Raw genomic sequence first — 18,775 nt, 5'->3', positions numbered from 1 at the left:
TTGGAACTTTTCGTTTTGGACTTGTTGTTTATTTCTTTGAAAGACTAAGTTAATTGTGTTCTGAACTGGCTACTTTCCAGTGCCTCTAAGTTTGTATTTATAGTTCTTGATTTCTGTTCATATCTGTCCTAGTCTCATATCCGTGTTTTGTTATTCCTTCAGTCTCCCCAGTCATGTACCCGTGTCTGTCTGTTCTGTGTTTTGCTCCTTTGTCTCTCCAGTCTGTCACGTTTCCATGTCTGTTTATCCCCAGTCCCAGTTTCAAGCCCATGTGTCTTAGTCTGAGTCTCATTGTGTGTTACTTCCTGTTCCGTTTTGATAGTCTCGTGTGTATTATGTTTAGTTTTTCTTCCCCTGTCTCATCAGTCTGACTTTGGTTCAGCTGTGTTCCCCAGGTGTGCTCTGTCTGCCCGCTTCTCCTCCTATGTATCTCCCTCTGTTGTGCTGTCCCCTCAAGCTGTGTGGTTCTATAGTTTTCCCTTGTCTTTCCCCCTAGATTTAAAGGTACTTATTTTCTAGTTTAACACTCTACCTGATTTTTTTTCTGGTATTGAATTTCTTACAGAAATTAAGTTGTCAGGAAGGACACGAGAGTTTTTTGGGTCAGGAAGTTATAAAGAGAGAAAAAACACCTGCTTTATTAGGTGCACTTGCATAATTGCTTGTTAATGCAAATATTAAATCACTTGGTCACATGACAGCAAGTCAGTGCATTTATGCATGCAGACATATGTTCAAAATGAACCTAAATCTCTGAGGATGAAGAATGAAGGGAGTTTTTAAAGTAAAAGGTGAATCAGTACAAGCAAAGTCTCTGATGATTGTACACGATAGGGAGATCAACTAATGACTTTTAGGTCATTGTGATAAATTAAATAAGTAACTACCAGCTTCATATACATCATATATATTCATATGCACCTTGCAGGCATGTTAATAATAATAACAATAAAACACAGAGACACATTTACCAGTAGTTTGAAAAACTGGTGCTAAAAGAGCAGCACAACTTCTTACCCAGTCGCCTCATAGCAGAAGCTACAACTGGGACATGCGCATGCGCGGAAAGAGAACGGCGGAAATGGTTGGCGATCTGACAGAAGCACAGCGACAATGGACGCTGCACTGTCTTAAGACACAAAGAGACACACTACAGTCTCATCTCTGTAACGCGAGGGAGATTTACTAATGCCTTGAACATGGGGAAGGTTTGTCGAACAGCAGCGATAGCTTTATACCTCTGGAGTCTCTTTATGCAGTTCAGTCGTCTGTCAGGTGAGACTAAAAACAGAAATGGGAACGTTTGAAATTAACAGCTAACTGTTCGTATTAGCTGCAAGAGTTGTTTTTTTTAAGCATTTCTTTTTGCACAACAGCGACTTGAGTTAAGGGGCTTATTGTGGCATTTATTGATGGTTTCTGTCTTGCATATCCGTGCAGTGTTTGTGGTTTATTAATATTTCTGATATAAACAAGTCACGCATGATAAGTGCTTCTTTTCGGACCTCCTTCAGCTCTTGGGGTCAATGAACTGCTGTATTTCCGGGTCATCAGTCCAGAGGAGATAGGCTACCTCTTCAGTGCTGCACCTGCTAAAGACTTTGGAGGCACTTTCGTGAGGCCTCAGTCTTCTGTTAAATAATTTGATAATCAAATGTTTTTAAAGTCTCAGGTGCACAACTTCACATTCCCTCTAATCATACTCTTTCCTTCTCCTTTGACCCGCAGACATCATTTTACGATGAGATTTTTCTCGTGCCAGCAGACCCTGCAGATGGATGCTCAGAGTTGACGGACAGAGAGATCCTTCAAGGACAAGTGATCCTGGTGGAAAGGGGGTACGCATACATGCCTCTGTACCATTGTGAATTGTAAACTATGTGAACACAAACCAGGGGTTAGGAACTGAGAATATAACCTTGGGCATCTAGCAGCAAAAGTGTAGGGAAGGAGATAGCCTAATTACAAGGCAGCTAATTTTATCTTTAGCTAAATTTTATCCCATCTCAAATCATCAAGATTTTAGAACATTTTCTGCTCAACCACGTCTGATTGGCTTAAAAACTTACTGACTTAAAATGTGAGCATATGTTGCAAAAGAGGTGGGAATCAACAGATGCCCCACGATGCGTTATTATCACAATAGTTCACTTACTCATGATACGATATTTTTAATTAATTTTTTTTTTATTATTGTATTTCAATAACGTGTATTTTAATTTATCCCCTTTTTCAACTGCAAATTGTGTCTTCAAAGTTAATCTTTGCCAATATTTGTTTTATCCAATAAGATAAAATTATGACTTCGGTTATTTGTTTTTTGTTGCAAAATGAGGTCGTCTAGTACAGCGGTCCCCAACCTTTTTTGCGCCACGGACCGGTTTATGCCCGACAATATTTTCACGGACCGGCCTTTAAGGTGTCGCAGATAAATACAACAAAATAAAACTAGTACCGGTACCGAAAAAAAGAAGATTTATTCATAACACATGTGAAAAGACCCAAGAAAACCGAGTTAACGATAAAAACGATAACAAAATAACGCTGAAAACCCTGAAAACCATACATTTCACACCTGAGCCTCAACTCTCGCGGCCCGGTACCAAACGACTCACGGACCGGTACCGGTCCGAGGCCCGGGGGTTGGGGACCGCTGGTCTAGTATACCAAAGGTCTTACTCAAACCTGCCATAAATATTACCATTAGCCCGAATCAGTCTGTGTGTATGGGGTCAAGTTGGCAATTACATACAGTCTGTTTCTGATAATACAGCCATTAACTGTGATATCAGTGAAAATCACATGTTGCTGTCTACACTTAGCAGCTGATCCGGTTCTATCGGAATATAACCAGATCCAGGACTGTTTCACATCTTCAGGTATCTCAGGATGTGCCATGTTAGAATTTAAAGACCTTGCATTATATAGTGGAGCCAAATGCAACAATTACTTGTGAGAAAATACTCAAAAATCGCTTTCAACCTCTGGCAGTACAGCACTTAAAGGACACAAGAATAACAGTAACAATAACAGGCAGAGAAATCCACAGAGAGGTGCAAATAAAGGATAAATTAAAGATTATTCTCAGTGTTTTCATCTGTTCATGTGAGGGACGTATTTATGTTATTTATGGGGGGGAAAAAAGGGACCCCTTTTGTAACTTTTCTGAGACTGATAATTTCACATTGAGTAGTGGACAGCCCAGCCCTGTTGTTGAACTCCTATTTCTTACTTAAAGAACGTAACTGAAAGCAATTTTTAAATTTTTAATATGCTGACACAGTTAAACGTCATGATTGCGCAATCGCAAAGTGATTCATACATAGCTGGGGAGTTCTTGGCAAACACGGGACATTGACTTTATAACTCCTTAGTCTTGTAATCGAGTCCATGATACCAAGTGAAACTTCAGTGAGCTGTTATTCTGGTTCTATCTTGTTGAATCTTTGGTCAAAACAGTGCCTAAAAGCTATTTACCCATGATTACCAACAATGATACAGTCAGCAGAGTTTCAAAGAAAGCTTAGCCACTGCTTAACTTCAGGATAGTATTTCAAGAACTGTTGTCACTTCTACTTAGGTTAGGTCCATAAGTTTTTGGACAGTAAGACATTATTTGTAATCTTGCCTCTAGGGCTGTGCGATATGACCAAAATCTCATATCCCGATATAAGACTTCTATCGTCCGATAACGATATAAATCACAAAAATATAACATTTTCTGTAAATTCTGTGAATCTCGGGCAGCTCGTCTTGCGGGAAGTGTTTCCAGCTGCGCGTCATGTAGCTGGAGTCGAGTGTTTTAACCGTTGTAAAGGCCACCGTTTTCTTTGTGAGTATTTATTACACGGCGTGCTGCGGGGAAAAGCCTGTTCTAACGTTTGAGTCTAAGGTTTATTTTTTAGCACCTGGCGGCTCTTTTTTTAATTCACATCCGTAAATTATCTACTCTTTCACGTGATTCAGTTTATTTTGAAAAGTCTCAACAGGATCTTGAACTTTATTGTGAAAGGTTTATGTGGAACATAAACAAGCGGACAAGCGATGCTGTTACCGTCGTTGTTGCTAACGACAACGCATAAAAACAGGCGCTTGTCCGTCCATAGTGTGGTTATATAAAATATAAGAGAAAGAGAGAACTTTAAGAAATTAATATAGCCACTATAGTGACCATCAAAACGATAAAAAAATATTGCCGTAAACAGTTTATTTTGCGACACCACGAAACAAACGATAGCGTAAAATGAAACGATAGACGTTTTTATATCGTCATCCGATATATATCGTTATATCGAACAACCCTACTTGCCTCCCTACATTAGTGCAGTAGATTTTAAATCAGATCAAGGCATTGTTATCAGTCAACCAGTTTAATCTGGCCTCCTTGTTCTTAACCAGTGGTTAGCAGCTTGTTGTACACTTTCTGTATTTTGGTTCATGAATGTTTCTGTTAATTAGATTAGACCTTGACAATGAGTGGTGTTGTTCTTGGATAGATGTTGTGAAGGGTTTATTCTTAACCAATAAAATAATCTGTGATAATTTACTTTAGTTTTCTTTTGCATTCTTTCAGGCATTTTGGCATTGCTGAGCTTGCCAGTGCAATCCTGCTTTTTAGCAAATTGTTTGCCAACTTGTAGATTTGTCCACTTTGAAAGTTTTTGCTATAACATAGTGCTATAACAAGCTTTGACAGCACATCTTAAACTGGTTATGCTTTTTTTTTATTTTTTATTTTTTTTTATAAACTTCAGAGGTTGCTCCTTTGTACAAAAAGCCCGAAATGTAGAGGAAGCAGGAGGAAAAGCAGTTCTTATTGCTGATAACGCAGAGGACAACGACAGTCAGTACCTTGACATGGTCACTGATGGAAGCACTGCCAAACCAAGCATACCTGCTCTTTTCTTGTTAGGACGGGATGGGTGAGAGATGCAGACACACACACACACACATAAATTCTGTTGCATTCGAGCAATTATCCTATGAAAAGCAGGGACACCATTTCCTCTTTCTGTATTTTTAGGATGATGATCAGAAGATCTCTTCAGAGACAAGCACTGCCTTGGGCTGTCATTTCAATTCCTGTCAATGTTTCTGCTTTGGCCTCGTTTCCATTCAAGCAGCCTCCTTGGACACTTTGGTAGAAATGACTCACTCACAAATTCATCCAATAAACAGTTTCTGTCATTGGTGCACAACATGTAAATTGCAACTAAATCTGAAGCCTCACAAGGACATTTCTGATTATGGTTGGCACGTGCACCTGTGCTAAGTCACTAAATCTAACATATAGAATGATTGCACTCAGAGCCTGTAGAGTATGGGAGAAACTTGTTTAGCCACTGAACCTGGAACAAATCATCAAATAAAAAACGAAACCTGCATGCTCATTCTCAGTGCTTAGCTAAACTTGTGTGTCCAGGAAAGCAGTCTCCAGGAACATGTGTTCAGATGCTTTGTATGTCATTTTGGTTACGAAACTGTGAAAAAATGTTGAGAAACAGAAATGACCTTCCTTCTGTTTTATCAAATAGTCGAAACTGCAGGGGGGAAAAACCAGGCCATTACATTCCTGTTTATGTGCATCAGCTTGTAACAGCGTGGTTCTCTTGTGTGAATGGAAAATTTTTTTTCTCATTATGGATAAGTAGAAACTTCAATTTAAAAAAGAAAAATTGACTTGTTTGATATTTTAGTGCCTTTTGTCTGTGCATTTTAGTTAGTTCACTGACATATTTGTTTGTAGTTTTGGTAAACAGGACTGATGAAAATTAAAAGCATGAGATGCCACGAATAGCCTTGCTGAAAATAATAATAGACATTGTGATGATATTGCAAAGACATGTTAATCTGCACAAAGTTAACTGGAAGGCAGCTATTGTAAAGCTCTAAAGAGAGCTTTGACTGCTCTGGAAACACCATGTCAGAGTTCACCCTAGTGAAAATAATTGCCACTACATTATCCTGTATTTTATTTTTAAGAATGTCCTGATTTGAATAGTCTTTGTAAATAAAGTTGTATGTTTAAGGTTGTAAAGACTTTATTTGTTGGCCAGAAGATAAATACCAACAGTAATTTGGGATGAAAAGTTTTGCCTGGTCAGCTTAAAGTAAAGATGCTCTAGTTCAGCAAATAGTTACAGTGCTCTGGACAATGGAGCAAAGCAGCACTCCAGGTTAGTGAAGAAATAATACTCCATTGTTGTGTATCTAATGAAATTAGAATACCACATACAACTAAAGTGGCAGTGGCCATGGTGACAAAAATAAAAATCCCTGGACCACCAAAATTCAGCACTCAGGGGGGAAAAAGGGTATTTTGTCAAACCAGAGATGATGGTAAGGATGTGTAAGCTGTGCAATTGACACCCATGTGGAAAAAAAAGTCTGCGTAATTGGACTGGATGTATGAACACATAATGACTCAGACTGACACTAATGATTGGCCCAAGGCCTGTTTTGGCCTGCCCTGATGAGTTTACAGGCCGCAAAGAATCTGCACAGGCGCCACTCCATCAGCCACTGACGGCCCATATTTATTAAATGGGATACGCTGGCGTCAGTTTTGCGGCTGGTGTACTAACAATGTGCTAGTTTAGAAACAAAGACGCAGTTGGTTCATTTCAATAATAGTCAGCATTCTACCAAAAACTCCTCTATTAGAAGTTGCTGGGGGCTTTGTGAAGTCCTGATGGACTACGACTCAGATCGTGCACATTTATCTGAAGGAGAGCTGCTTTATTATAAACTATCCCAGCCATATGAAGCAGAAATTGGTGTGTAAAACATGACCTTTACTATAAATAGATGATGGAAATAATAATTTAAAAAAAAAAAAAAATCCGTCAGATCAGGCTGTGTTTATGAAGAAATGCATAAATATCAGCAGTGCTATTTTTGCAGGGTGTTTGAAACTGTAGACACTTAGGAAAGTCAGTGTTACATGTTGAGACATCCATACATTAATCTAAATCACTAACTAGGCCCTACCTGCATTTTTCTTGACGTATGGTATCAATGGTATATGAAATGGTAGCGATTGTGTCCCTGCGTGTGCGCACACTGCTGAGTAAAGACAGGCAGAGACGTTTACCGATTATGCGCTGATCTCTGTATAGACTTTAAACGCTGCAGACTACTCGGCTCACTGTAAACAGCAGCTTGCCTACATGTAAAACAAGAAGGCTTGTGCCAGGATTCCTCACGTTCCCTTCAGTTCGGTTCAGCCAAAGGTTTTGGCATTGGACTCAGCTTTGATTCATTCACGCGTCACAGTTACGCACTCTCATAACATCGCCCCGTCTTATTTCAAATAAATGAATACTTTGGCTATCACAAATCCAACAACGGAAAAAAATAGGTCATGCTGTTTTCTTTTTCCAGTGTTAAATTTGGCATCAAACTGTTCGACCCATGATTAATTGAAATCCTCTCCTCCCAAAGTTCGTATAACCGATGATTGATATGTTCCTGTTCATTTTCACTTGTGCAGCCACCGCCAAGACCGTACACCCTGAGTGGAGTTCTTGCTGGCCTTGTTACATTTATTACTTAATGGTACTCACCTTTACAGGAAAAGAGCAGACTGTATAGTAGACCATTTAAATAAGCATTGACCGCATCAGTATTTTTTAAGGCACACTAATAAATGAGCGGCATAGTGTTTCATGTGCATTTGTATAGCTTGATAAAGGAGTAGTATATACCTTCAGTGTAGACCATAGACTGCTGTGCTAGTTATTTATACTATTATTCTAGTGACACTATAAATGTGCCACTAGAACAACTTGATTGAGATTCTGGAACTCGGTTTGGCCCGAATTTTTCTCTAAAATCTTCTCATATTTGATATGGAAGGTACTTTTTTATTTTATTTGTCGACCAAATAAAGTTTCTTTTACGTTTCCCTTAAAAAAACAAAACAAAAAAAAGACAACAAAATCCCCTTTTCCCTTTCAGTCAACGTTGTCTTTGTTAAATTTGCCGCTATTTGGTTAACGCAGCATATCGGTCGCACGTACTCGCCTGCACATACACGTTTGAACTGTTTTTTGTTTCTAAATGTTACAGTTTTTAAAAGTATGTACACAGTTAAAGCTGAAGTTTTAGTTGACCTCAAAGTGCAGATGAACACAGACATTTGTTACCGTCTGTGTATTAAGGTTATTCCTAACTGCGTCATTTTGCGTATTTTTTATTTATTTTTTGTATAACCCGAGGGGGGGGCTGACAGCCTATTCCAGCTATCACAGGGCGACTCTAAGGCTAACACAGAGAGACAGACAAGCATTCATACTCACATTCACACCTATCGGCAGTTTAGAATTACCAATTAACCTAACCTGACCGTGATTTCGGTGTAGTATATTACAGGATAGTGAGAAGAAGAAAGACAAGCTAAAAAGAAAAAAAAATAAATCAAAAAGCGATTTGTGGCGTTGCAGAGCTGTATGACGACACGTCTGGTCATTGTGGACTAAAAATCTGAAACACTGCAAACCCATCGACTCGCTTAAAAAAGTATCTTGTTTGTTTGCGTGAGTCTTGTATTGCGGCTCTGCTGCAGGTTCTCAAATTGGAATTTAAATACGTATGTAATGAGGTCAACTGCAAAAATAACCGTTCGCACAAGTCGACTTTAATAAGTGTCTAGTCTACAGAAAGCACAAGAGCAATGTGCACGTTTACGCATATGGCACAGAAATGGTGTCTTCCCTATCTTAGAGAGCACTCGAAGTCAGACGTTTTGTTTTTGTTTACACATTGTACAAGTCAGCTGTTACATACAAATTCTGGGTTAATTCGGTGGAGTAGTTTTTAATAATGCAGCACTCCTCTGGATTAATCCAGAGCTCCACCAGGGCTGAGGCCCTCAGGACCACAGTAAGTCTCTACCAGACGAGTTCACCCCCTGCAGAAAACCATATTGATTTTTCTTCTGCATCTTCTTATTTATCTTAACTGCTACATCGTTTTTAGAGAGAAAGACGTACAGAAATTATTGAAATGTACTGTTAGTAGAGCACACAAAGAACTTTTTGCTCCAAAAAAAAAAAAATCGTATCATCAGTCTAATTTTGTCCCAAAGCTTTCAGTCGCAAAACTGACCCCATTCCTCTTCTTAAACCCCAACAGGAGCTTACTTGATGCCAAAAGAGGGTTTGGGGCTGGCGCAGATCTTTGCTAAATCAGACCCTTAATATTACGATAACAACTGTAGAAAAAAGTTTGTCTTTATTAATGTTATTGCATTAAATACTATTAAAGTGTCAAATGAAATTCAAGCGATTAAGCTAAATGTGCATATTTTATTTCCTCTATTTGGAGAGAAAAAAAGAAGTGTCAGAAAGTCGCATCAGTGGGTCCCGGCAGGACTACACCTGTTGACACACGACTTCACAGGAAAAGAGGCGACTCTGAAGGAAAGAGAATTGAAATGAGTATTGACTGCATCATCTGGATTAAAAAACAACAGAGGCAAAATGATAAATTAGCAGCGCATTGTGTCAGTTACCTCCTGCTGCATTTAGGGCACACTTTCCCCCACAGTCTTTATCGCGGCTTCTCTCAGAGCCGGACTCCCCCAGATGTACACAGATGGTGTGAACAAGGCATTGAAACGAGCCATGATGGCGAAAAAATTGGTGCCCTCATTTCTAAAATTCATACCTCCTCCTGTCATTAATTTAATTGTAATATTCACAAAAGCTGGAGACCACAACACCAAGAAGCTTATGACAACAAAAATGATTATTCTCAAAGATTTTTTCTTTCTTTCTTTCTCGGCGCTGGGAGGATCTCTTTCAAGCTGGTACCTGGCAATGAGATACAATTTCAATGTCATGGCCACTTTGACAAGCACTATGATTTGAAACATGAGAATGGTGACTAAATACATTTGTATAGCTTGATAAAGGGGTAGCATATTCCTGATGATCAAGTGGCCATAAGTGTAAACCCAGCTGTAAACATTAATGCATATCACACATTGTCTCGTTACGAAGCGGCTGTAGATAAATGGGTGGCACACAGCAAAATAGCGGTCAAATTGCGCGAACATAAACGTTAATACATTAACGCCTAAAAGGGAAGATAAGGTTCCGTTTCTAGACAAATCGTCGACATCGAACAGACCGAGATAATACACTGAAAACCCGATGAGCGTGTCAGCAATACTAGTGTTTAACATGAAAATAAATCTGTTTTGAATGCGCAGAGCTCTGGTGGACAAGATGCCGATGACTACTGTTCCAGCTGTCGTAACAGTGGTTGTGGCAAATAAAATCTGGAAAATGAAGATGAAATAATCTTCGGGTTTACTGAAGTCCACCGACAGAGGCACAGCCCTGCCCAAAGATTCTGTCATGTTAGAGAGGCGCATTGTTTATGCGCAAGTGGCTTTTGAGAACACTCTTATGTGCGCAATGAAGTCACAGGATTAATCTCATAAGATGACAAAGGAACTCTATGTGTTTTGTTTGTTTTTTGGCCCCTATAAACTGCCTCATGCGGAAACCCTCAGATATTATAGCTAAACCATTTATCAGCTAATTATAATAATTATTTATCAGAAGAATATAATGGTTTTATAGCGATTTGGCGAGTTTTGGTCCTCAACCTAATGGAACTGTTGTAAAAGAACAAGCAGATAAAGTAATTGATAATGTATGCAGGTTTCCTTAATGAGCCTAAGTGCAGTGATGGGCATTCATTTTGGAATGTGTGTCCAGCTATAGTGGACAACTCCCTGCATTCATAGTCCGTATAACGTAACAGAATTTTATCAGTGAGCATTTTGTGACCTCCATCATCTGTTTAAGAGGGGGAAGCATTAAGCCGCTGTTATGGTTGTTGAGCATAGTATAAATCCCATATAAGAGACCTTTAAATTATCTCCTTAAATCTACACTGTAGGTATGTGTAGATGCAAATTCGTCTGAAACTCTACGCTATAAAAGTCAAAGCAGCCTACATTGGCCCTGACTGGCTCTTTGATATTGTGCTTTTACACACCAGCACACCACAGGCTATAGATTTAATCTAAAGTGACCCACTTAAAATGCAGTCTTGAGATCTTTTCTCAGGCACCTCACTCCCCACTCACATCTCCCGTAATAGATCGCATGAGAGGGTGAGGTAAGGTCTCACGCTGGTTTCAGTATAAACCTCTGGTAACAATAACCCACAGCTTTTTGCATGCCTGGACATCCTTCCGTTTTTGTAGTCAGACTTTTGCATATAAATGTAAATGCAATACCATGACTTAACCTTTAGCTGCTGTTTTATATTGACTGTGGCCTTGACCTATTGCAATCTACTTCAAAATTATATGTGTATTTATTAAAAATATTACACTGCACGCTGGAATAAGAGTAGAAGTTCTCTCTCTGTGGCCTCTAGATTCACTCCGTTTCTTGTTTAATTCATCTAAGTATTGAAACATGTATTCCTCTAAATCGCCACCAGGGGCAGATCTCCAGATTGCAAATAGACTTTATCCAGAAGTTAAAGAGAACATCTTGCCTCATGCTTTTATTTCGAAAATACTTAAACTCAGGTTATAATGACGACATGAAGTTAATTTCGTAAACTTGAGTCAGGATTAATCAGGGCGTATGACTTGTCAGTCACAAGTTGTTAATGAACTGGCCTGCAGTCTGATTTTACAGTTATGTTATAAAAATAGGACTTCACTACCGGTGACATCATGGCGGCTACTTCGTCCTTTCGTGTGTGACTTATACTGTGGGCCAGCTGCCACTAGCACTGACGGGATATGCACTTATAGCATCAGCTGCAGCAAAGTCAGAAAGCATTGCTCATTTCAGATTTTTCACTTTGTCGTTTTTATTTTTACATCTTTTTCTTTTTTCTTTTGCATTTAATATGCTTGTGTATTTGTTTCGCTGGTATCAAATGAAGGGAAGTTTTTAAAGACAAAAGGTTTTATGTTTTTCATTTTGCAACCCTGCACCTTCTTTGTCAGCCCAGAATTTAATGTAAACTTTATTACTAGTGTTGGAGCTATTTTTATATTCCTTATTTTTGCTATTTTCAAATTTGTTAAAGTTTGTTGTTGGTTTACTTATATTTGGGGGTTATATAGAGTTTTTTGTAGTTTAATACATGCTTCATTTTTTGTTTTGTTTTGTTGTTTATCTTGTTAAGTCAGGAAGAACTGTTGGGCCATTTTCTATAAGTAAAGAGACTGGTATAGGACCAGCATGCACTGGGGTGGGCCTATGTTTTTTTACCAGAGCAGGAGAAGCACCAGGAAACAACAAAAATTTATCTTTTGTTTAGCCAAACTGGATAAATGAACCGTGCAACGCAACTTTCAAGCTTTGGACATTGGACTTCTTTTTCCTGAGTAAAATATATTAACACGGCACAGCAGTGGCTTGTTGATTTTAGATTGTTGGATGTTTATTTGGACAATGGAATCGTCACTAACTACACTGAAAAAAAGGCCACGTTGGATTTACTTGATTCAATAGTGGACATTGGTTGCACACAAATATTTTGCTTTGGCAGAAACTTAAACAACTGAGTTAAATCAACACACAATAAACCTGTGCATTTTGTGCTGATAAAACGTGATTGAAACATGTTTAGATGAAGAAAGTTGAGCTCTTGGAATATTTTAATCCTTCACAATTTTGTCATTTTATTTCAACACTATTCAATAGCTTTTACTCCAGTACTACTTGGTCACTTAAATAATACATGTTGTCTTCATATTACATAATGTTCAACAAAGTCTAGAGTCTGGTTACCATAAAAATTGAATGGCTCTACAACTACCGTCCTCCTATCTTTATCCTGGTTGCAGGGGGACTGGGGTATAACCCTGAAGTGATAGGGTTACAAGGCAGGGTACACCCTGGACAGCTCACCAGTGTATCACATAGAGACAAACAACCATTTGCACCCACATTCACCGGGAATTTGGAATCACCAATTAACCTAAGCTAACTGACTTTTAATTGTGGGAGGACATCAGAATACCCAGAGAGAAACTACTGCAAATTAGGTTGTAGATGTGAACCCAGGACCTGCTTACTGGGAGGCGACAGCACAAACCGCCATGCCACCAATCCAGGCTTAATGTGGAATTTTCTGTACGTTTTTGTCCTTGATAGGTTGAACCACAATAAAAAGCAATAGCATACACGTGGTGTGTGTCTAGTTGTCTGCCTCTTATAACTCCAATGATTTTCCTGCAGTTTGAAATCTCGTGTGATCTTGTGAATTTCATGAGTCCAGCAACTAACCACTATTGTATCATGTCATCTCAACAATAAAAAATTAAGTTGTTGAATTTCGTACAGATACATGATTTAATTACGTTCAAGATAGAAACGTGACATTTTTGTGTTCAAATTACAAGATAGACTTTTTTAATGTAACAACCACCCAATTTATTTCGGTATACCAAAAAAAGTAGAGGCGGCTGCTCGACTTGACTGAGATGGATGCCTTCCTGAAACCACGATCCAAAGCGCGCGAGACTGAAATCCTGTGCGCTGTCGCGGGATTTAACATTGCTATATTATTGACTTACTTCACTTGAACATGATATGAACAATTTAATCTACCCTCTCTGCATATTATGTCGTTTCTACACCCGCAGCATGAAAGACTCACATGTTTATTTCAGTTCAGATCTAATGCTGAAAGAAAGAGAAAGGAAGAAATGGCGACAGTCATCACAGCATTGCCTTTCATTATTCATTCATGCAGTACTCGGAGCCCAAGAATTGACCAAACAAACCAAACTAAGGATTCGAAACAATCCTTAGTTTGCTGCAGAAAAAAAGCTCACATTAGTGTAATTGTTTATTTCAGATGACTGGTATGGAGACCCCATGCTTCCAATGAGAAGATAAAAATAATCAGAGTTTATACATTTTAAAATTTCTAAGACTGTTTATAATGAGAAGGTATTAAATACAGAAACATGTTAGAAAACACAGAAAGTTGATCATAAACGAAGAAAATGTGAATATTCACATCTCAGTCAACTGTGTCACCTGAGCAAAATAAGAAACGCTACAGTAAAAAAATTGACCTTCATAAAAATAGATTCTTTAACCTTAAGGAAAATTTAAAAAAAAAATTAGTGGCGATTTATTTAAACATTTTGTTTTTATTCAATAGGCTGGCTCAAGTATTATGAATGAGATGAGGTGTATTTTTACTTGTTTTATTGAAACAAGATTTTTCTGCTATTGCATTTTGGGCACAGTCTGCCCCACACCGTCCTCAGTGTGGCTTTCCTTAAAGAGGGACTCCCCCACAGGTACACGGCCGGCGTGCACACGGCATTAAATCGAGCCATGATGGCGAAAAGATTGGTAGCATCATTCCTAAATATCAGCCCTCTCCCTACAACCAGTCTGAGGACGATGTTAATGAAGGAGGGACACCACAACAATAAGAAGGTTATGACAACAAAAATGATTATTCTTAATGATTCCTTGGTGCTTTCTTTCTCTGCACTAGGGGGGTCTCTTTCCAGCTGGTACCTGGCAACAACATACAGTTTAATAGTCATGACCACTTTGGTGAACACTATGATTTGAAGGGTTATGGTACCAAACACGTACAGCTGTGTTGCTTTGGAAAAGGGCAAGAAAATCGAAATAACCGCCTGAGAATAGACATAAAACCAGCAATAGATGTTTGCAGAAATCACCACGCCCCTCGTAATGAAGCGAGAGTACGTGAAAGGATGACAAACGGCAATATAGCGGTCAAATTGCGCGAACAAAAATGTTATTAAATTTACCCCAAGGAGATAGTTTAACATGTTATAAGTTCCATTTCTGGATGGATATCCCTCTTGAACATCAAACAAGCCGACATAGTACACTGAAAACCCGATGAGCGTGTCACAGATGCTGGTGTTCAGCATGAAAATAAACCTGTTCTGTCGGCGGAGCTCTTTGGTGGCAAAAATGGTAATGACTATAGGTCCTGCTACGAAAACAACAGTTGTGGCAAATAAAATCTGAAAAATGAAAATGAGATAATCCACAGGATGGCTGAAGTCGACCGACAGAGGCACTCCTGCAGTCAGAGACTCAGTGATGTTGGTGAGCAGCATTGTGTCAGAGACGCATACCGACAACAACATTTTTATAGAGCTGCTCAATAAGACACTGCGCTAAAGCCAAACTGTATCTCCCACGAGGCATGGCTTAATCTCACGTTTCAATCCTGTTAAATCATAATTGTTTATTTTAACTGACACGACAAACATCGTATTGATCTTGTTCAGTTTTCTCAATTACACCCAACAAACATCCCTTTATAAACTTTATTTTGATATTTGTTTTTTGACAAAACAGTTGACAGAAAGCATGGATTCAAGAGACTTTGAATTTTTAAAAACGCATATAGTCAGTCCTTTGTCAGCAGTAGTTGGCACACAAGAGAAGTGATCAGAAAAAGGAAACTATAAGGTCGCCAAGATGTGCGCAAAGAGCAAATATATTCTAACGCAAGCACGGGACAGAGAAATATGTGAATCATTTATTTATATTGGACATCCAGGCCACTCGTTTGGCTTTTAAGAAGTCATAAATATTGGCTTGCAAAGTGTTTACATTTTTTTTTAACATTTTGTGTTACAGAAATAATCAGTAAAATATAGAAAAATCCAGCAATACATCATCCTCTTGTGGACATCTACAGACTAACAGTCAAGAATCAAGAATCAGGAATCAAGTCAGTAAAGTCAGTTTATACCTTGTAAAGTAAATTACTTGGTAAATGCATACTATATATGAATGAGAGGGGCTTGGTAAATTTGAATTATCCACAGCTATTTGGTGCTATACACTTTTTCTGAGGTCTCCTACACAGTGAAATCTCGGAAAGCAGAAATTCAAAAAGACAAAATGTCAATGAATTGAATTCTTCTTATTATTATCGTATTATTCAGAAAGCCTGACAGATGGGACAAGTGTCCCTTCAATACTCTTTAAAGAACATCAATAAACAAACGAAAAAGACTCCAAAATGTCCGCTATCATATAATAAACTGTATCAGTTTTACTGACAAACTTACCGTTGCTATTTATTCCTGAGAAGATTACTGCTACTGTATGTAAAGAAAGCTTTATTGTATGTTTAGGTGAGCTGAGTCAACCCAGTTGCTTCCATAACTGTATCTATATCACAGTTTTTTTTTCATTTACACTATAATGAAAAACATATTCACCACGAACGTTGTGCCACTTCGATATTAACAAGCATTTAAGGATTATCTAGGAATAAATGTTATGATATTAAAGTGAAAATATCAGGACACAGATACTTAAAATATCTGCCTTGAAATAATTTATTTCAAATACAAAACGTGTATCCAAACTGTACAAACTGCAGTTGTTTTTTATAAGTTCATATTGAGTGCACATTTAAAGTGCACAACTTAAAATTCAGTTTTTGAGATGTTTAATGCGAACATTATATTTATCATTTTTAAAACAATACAATAAAATAATTCAATTAGATTTTCCTTTTAGTAAACGTGTAGTTTTCTTCTTTTTCACTCTATTTCTCTCAGCCCGCCAGCGTTGACACATATAAGTTGTCAAGAGTTGATAAAAAACACAACCACGAAAACGTGTCCGATGAAACTTATTGTCATGTGTGATAAAGACTTCCCTTTCCTTTCGTGGTCAACTGACCACGAAATATGCGTTTGTAATATTAATTTATTGTGTCTAAATATAGTTAAAGTTTAGCATCGGGATCACTGCCATGACTTAAAAACAAAACTAGGCTATGGGGCTATCCTGGGTGCTGAACCTACGGGTGTCAGCGCCAAGACGCTGAACGTGGTGCTGAATGTGCTGCACCAGTGAACAGGAAGCTGGATCCAGTCGGAAATGCTGAATTCCATCCAAATATCAATGAACTAAACCTAAAGATTATTCGGATCCTGTTGTACATTTTCTGCTGCTGTTATAGCCTCGAGTTTAAACGATTAGATTGTGAAAGTTATTTGTTTGCTACAGAGGTTTTAGTGGAGTCCATCTTTTTGGCTGTGGATACAAGACAAGGTTTATTCGATGTGTAGCCTACAACTGACCAAAGACCTTTGCAGTCCGATCCCAAATGCCGGTCAATAAAAAATAAATGTGCGTACTGCGAGTAATAAGTAAAAACAAACAAACAAATAATACAAAGATTTTAAATATAGAAATTAAACGCTTTATCCTAAACTTGATAGACTGCTCTGTGGCAGTCTGTCTAGTTTAGGATATCTAGTTGAATCACAGCAGTTTCATTTTTATGACATAGTTGAATCAGAACAAGAGAACAGGAGCCCAGCTTCGTTATGTTTTGTCTGAAAAATCAAAACACTGAGACTGAGAAAACGCATAAACTCAAAAGTGACCGCAACATGTGGCCCATCAGATGGGCTCTTAGTATTTTATCCTTATTATAACTTATGATGATGCTGATGTTGGCTGCCTTATTTTGCTTGTCATCCCATCAGAGTTAAAGTCAATCCTGCAAGAGAGAGAGGGGGGGAGAGAGAGAGAGAAAGCGGGAGAGAGGTAGGGTGCCAGTGCGAAGAATGGGAGATAAGGGATAAAATGTCTTTTTATTCACAAGCAGCATATTGTTTGACATAAAACGGTAATTCTACGTAACACTTGGACCGCGGCTCACCTTGCACTGCGCCTGGGACAGAACATCCACCACACCGTTCTCCACACGGCCCTCCGAAGCGCAGGGCTGCCCCAGATGTACACCGCAGGGGTTACCAGCGCGTTTAAGCGTGCCATCGTGGCGAACACGTTAGTGGCTTCATTCCTAAACCTGAGACCTTCTCTAGTCAACTGCCTCACAATGATATTGACAAACGAGGGACACCACAGCGCCAAGAAGCAGATAACCACAAACACAATGATGCGCAGTGATTCCTTCTTGTTGTCTCTCTCGGCACTAGGCGCCTCTCTCACAACGTGACTCCTGGCTATGATGTACAGTTTAATTGTCATGAGCACTTTAACGAGCACTATAACCTGTAGAGTCATCACACCAAACGCGTTTATTTGAGCCGCCTTTGAGATGGGCACCAAGTTCTGCACAGTGAGAATAAAGTATGTGTAAATCCAGCAGAAAGCACAGATTACAATGACAACAGATCTCGTTATGTAGCGACTGTAAAAGAACGGATGGCAAACGGCAAAGTAGCGGTCAAACTGAGCAAAGAGGAAGGTTAACACATTGACACCTAAAAATGATGGCAAAATGTAGTATGTCCCATTCCTCGAGGGATAGCCCTCTTGGACGTCAAAGAGCCCCAGATAGTAGACGGAGAAGCCGGTCAGAGTGTCGCTGATGCTCGTGTTCAGCATGAACACGAAGCGGTTCTGGGCTCGAAGATATCGAGTGGAGGTGATCCCGATGATCACCGAGCCGGCTACAAGCACGGCACACGTGGCGAAAACAATGTGGAAGGTGAAGATGAGGAAGTCTTCCGGGCTGTTGAAATCCACCGACAGGATGACGGTGGCGTTATAGAGCATCCTGGAGCTCCACAAGAAGTCGACACTCATTATATTTATAGGTCCATCAAACGATGCTGCTCAAACTTTCTGATCTCTGGAGGCTTTGTGGCTCTGACATGGGTTACGTGACGTTTAGAACTTACTTACTTTGTGGAATCAATAAGATAGGCCTAATCACAAGAATAATTTTATATTTTGTGTTAAAAAAAAAATAGAAATGGATCCTTAGCTTTTGGTCAGGT

At 38.9% G+C, this 18,775-nt stretch overlaps 4 protein-coding genes across 4 annotated transcripts; 1 reads left to right on the top strand and 3 right to left on the bottom strand.

Annotated features, from left to right (window-relative positions):
• The first annotated feature begins 1,047 nt into the window (after positions 1-1,047).
• On the top strand, positions 1,048-5,625 carry LOC146376439 (protease-associated domain-containing protein 1-like). The gene is made up of 5 exons (XM_084946852.1): positions 1,048-1,275; positions 1,515-1,615; positions 1,729-1,838; positions 4,755-4,922; positions 5,024-5,625. Exons 1-5 carry the CDS (start codon positions 1,200-1,202, stop codon positions 5,142-5,144), a joined length of 576 nt encoding a protein of 191 aa, XP_084802978.1. The 5' UTR covers positions 1,048-1,199; the 3' UTR covers positions 5,145-5,625.
• A 3,777-nt stretch (positions 5,626-9,402) lies between these two features.
• On the bottom strand, positions 9,403-10,381 carry LOC146376438 (uncharacterized). The gene is given in 2 exon segments (XM_084946851.1): positions 9,403-9,559; positions 9,561-10,381. Coding segments are annotated over 2 exon segments (870 nt in total). The 3' UTR covers positions 9,403-9,510.
• Positions 10,382-14,206: 3,825 nt separating this feature from the next.
• LOC146376437 (uncharacterized) lies at positions 14,207-15,109 on the bottom strand. The gene has a single exon (XM_084946820.1). The coding sequence runs from the start codon at positions 15,107-15,109 to the stop codon at positions 14,207-14,209; it is 903 nt and encodes a 300-aa protein (XP_084802946.1).
• A 2,575-nt stretch (positions 15,110-17,684) lies between these two features.
• On the bottom strand, positions 17,685-18,551 carry LOC146376436 (uncharacterized). The gene has a single exon (XM_084946819.1). It carries the CDS (start codon positions 18,549-18,551, stop codon positions 17,685-17,687), a length of 867 nt encoding a protein of 288 aa, XP_084802945.1.
• Between the last annotated feature and the right edge of the window lie 224 nt (positions 18,552-18,775).

This window comes from Perissodus microlepis, chromosome 12 (genome assembly GCF_051167445.1).
Source record: "Perissodus microlepis isolate ML-2025 ecotype Zambia chromosome 12, ASM5116744v1, whole genome shotgun sequence".
In the NCBI taxonomy this organism is placed as follows: Eukaryota; Metazoa; Chordata; class Actinopteri; order Cichliformes; family Cichlidae; genus Perissodus; species Perissodus microlepis.
Note: the sequence above shows the minus strand (reverse complement) of the source record. Positions and strands in the feature narration are given on the sequence as shown.

Coding starts and splice junctions, on each gene's coding strand:
- LOC146376436 (XM_084946819.1), bottom strand. CDS start 18,551: ATGCTCTATAACGCCACCGTCATCCTGTCGGTGGATTTCAACAGCCCG.
- LOC146376439 (XM_084946852.1), top strand. CDS start 1,200: ATGGGGAAGGTTTGTCGAACAGCAGCGATAGCTTTATACCTCTGGAGT. Junction 1,616..1,728: donor AAGACTTTGGAGGCACTTTC/GTGAGGCCTCAG, acceptor TTTGACCCGCAG/ACATCATTTTACGATGAGAT. Junction 4,923..5,023: donor TTCTTGTTAGGACGGGATGG/GTGAGAGATGCA, acceptor CTGTATTTTTAG/GATGATGATCAGAAGATCTC.
- LOC146376437 (XM_084946820.1), bottom strand. CDS start 15,109: ATGCTGCTCACCAACATCACTGAGTCTCTGACTGCAGGAGTGCCTCTG.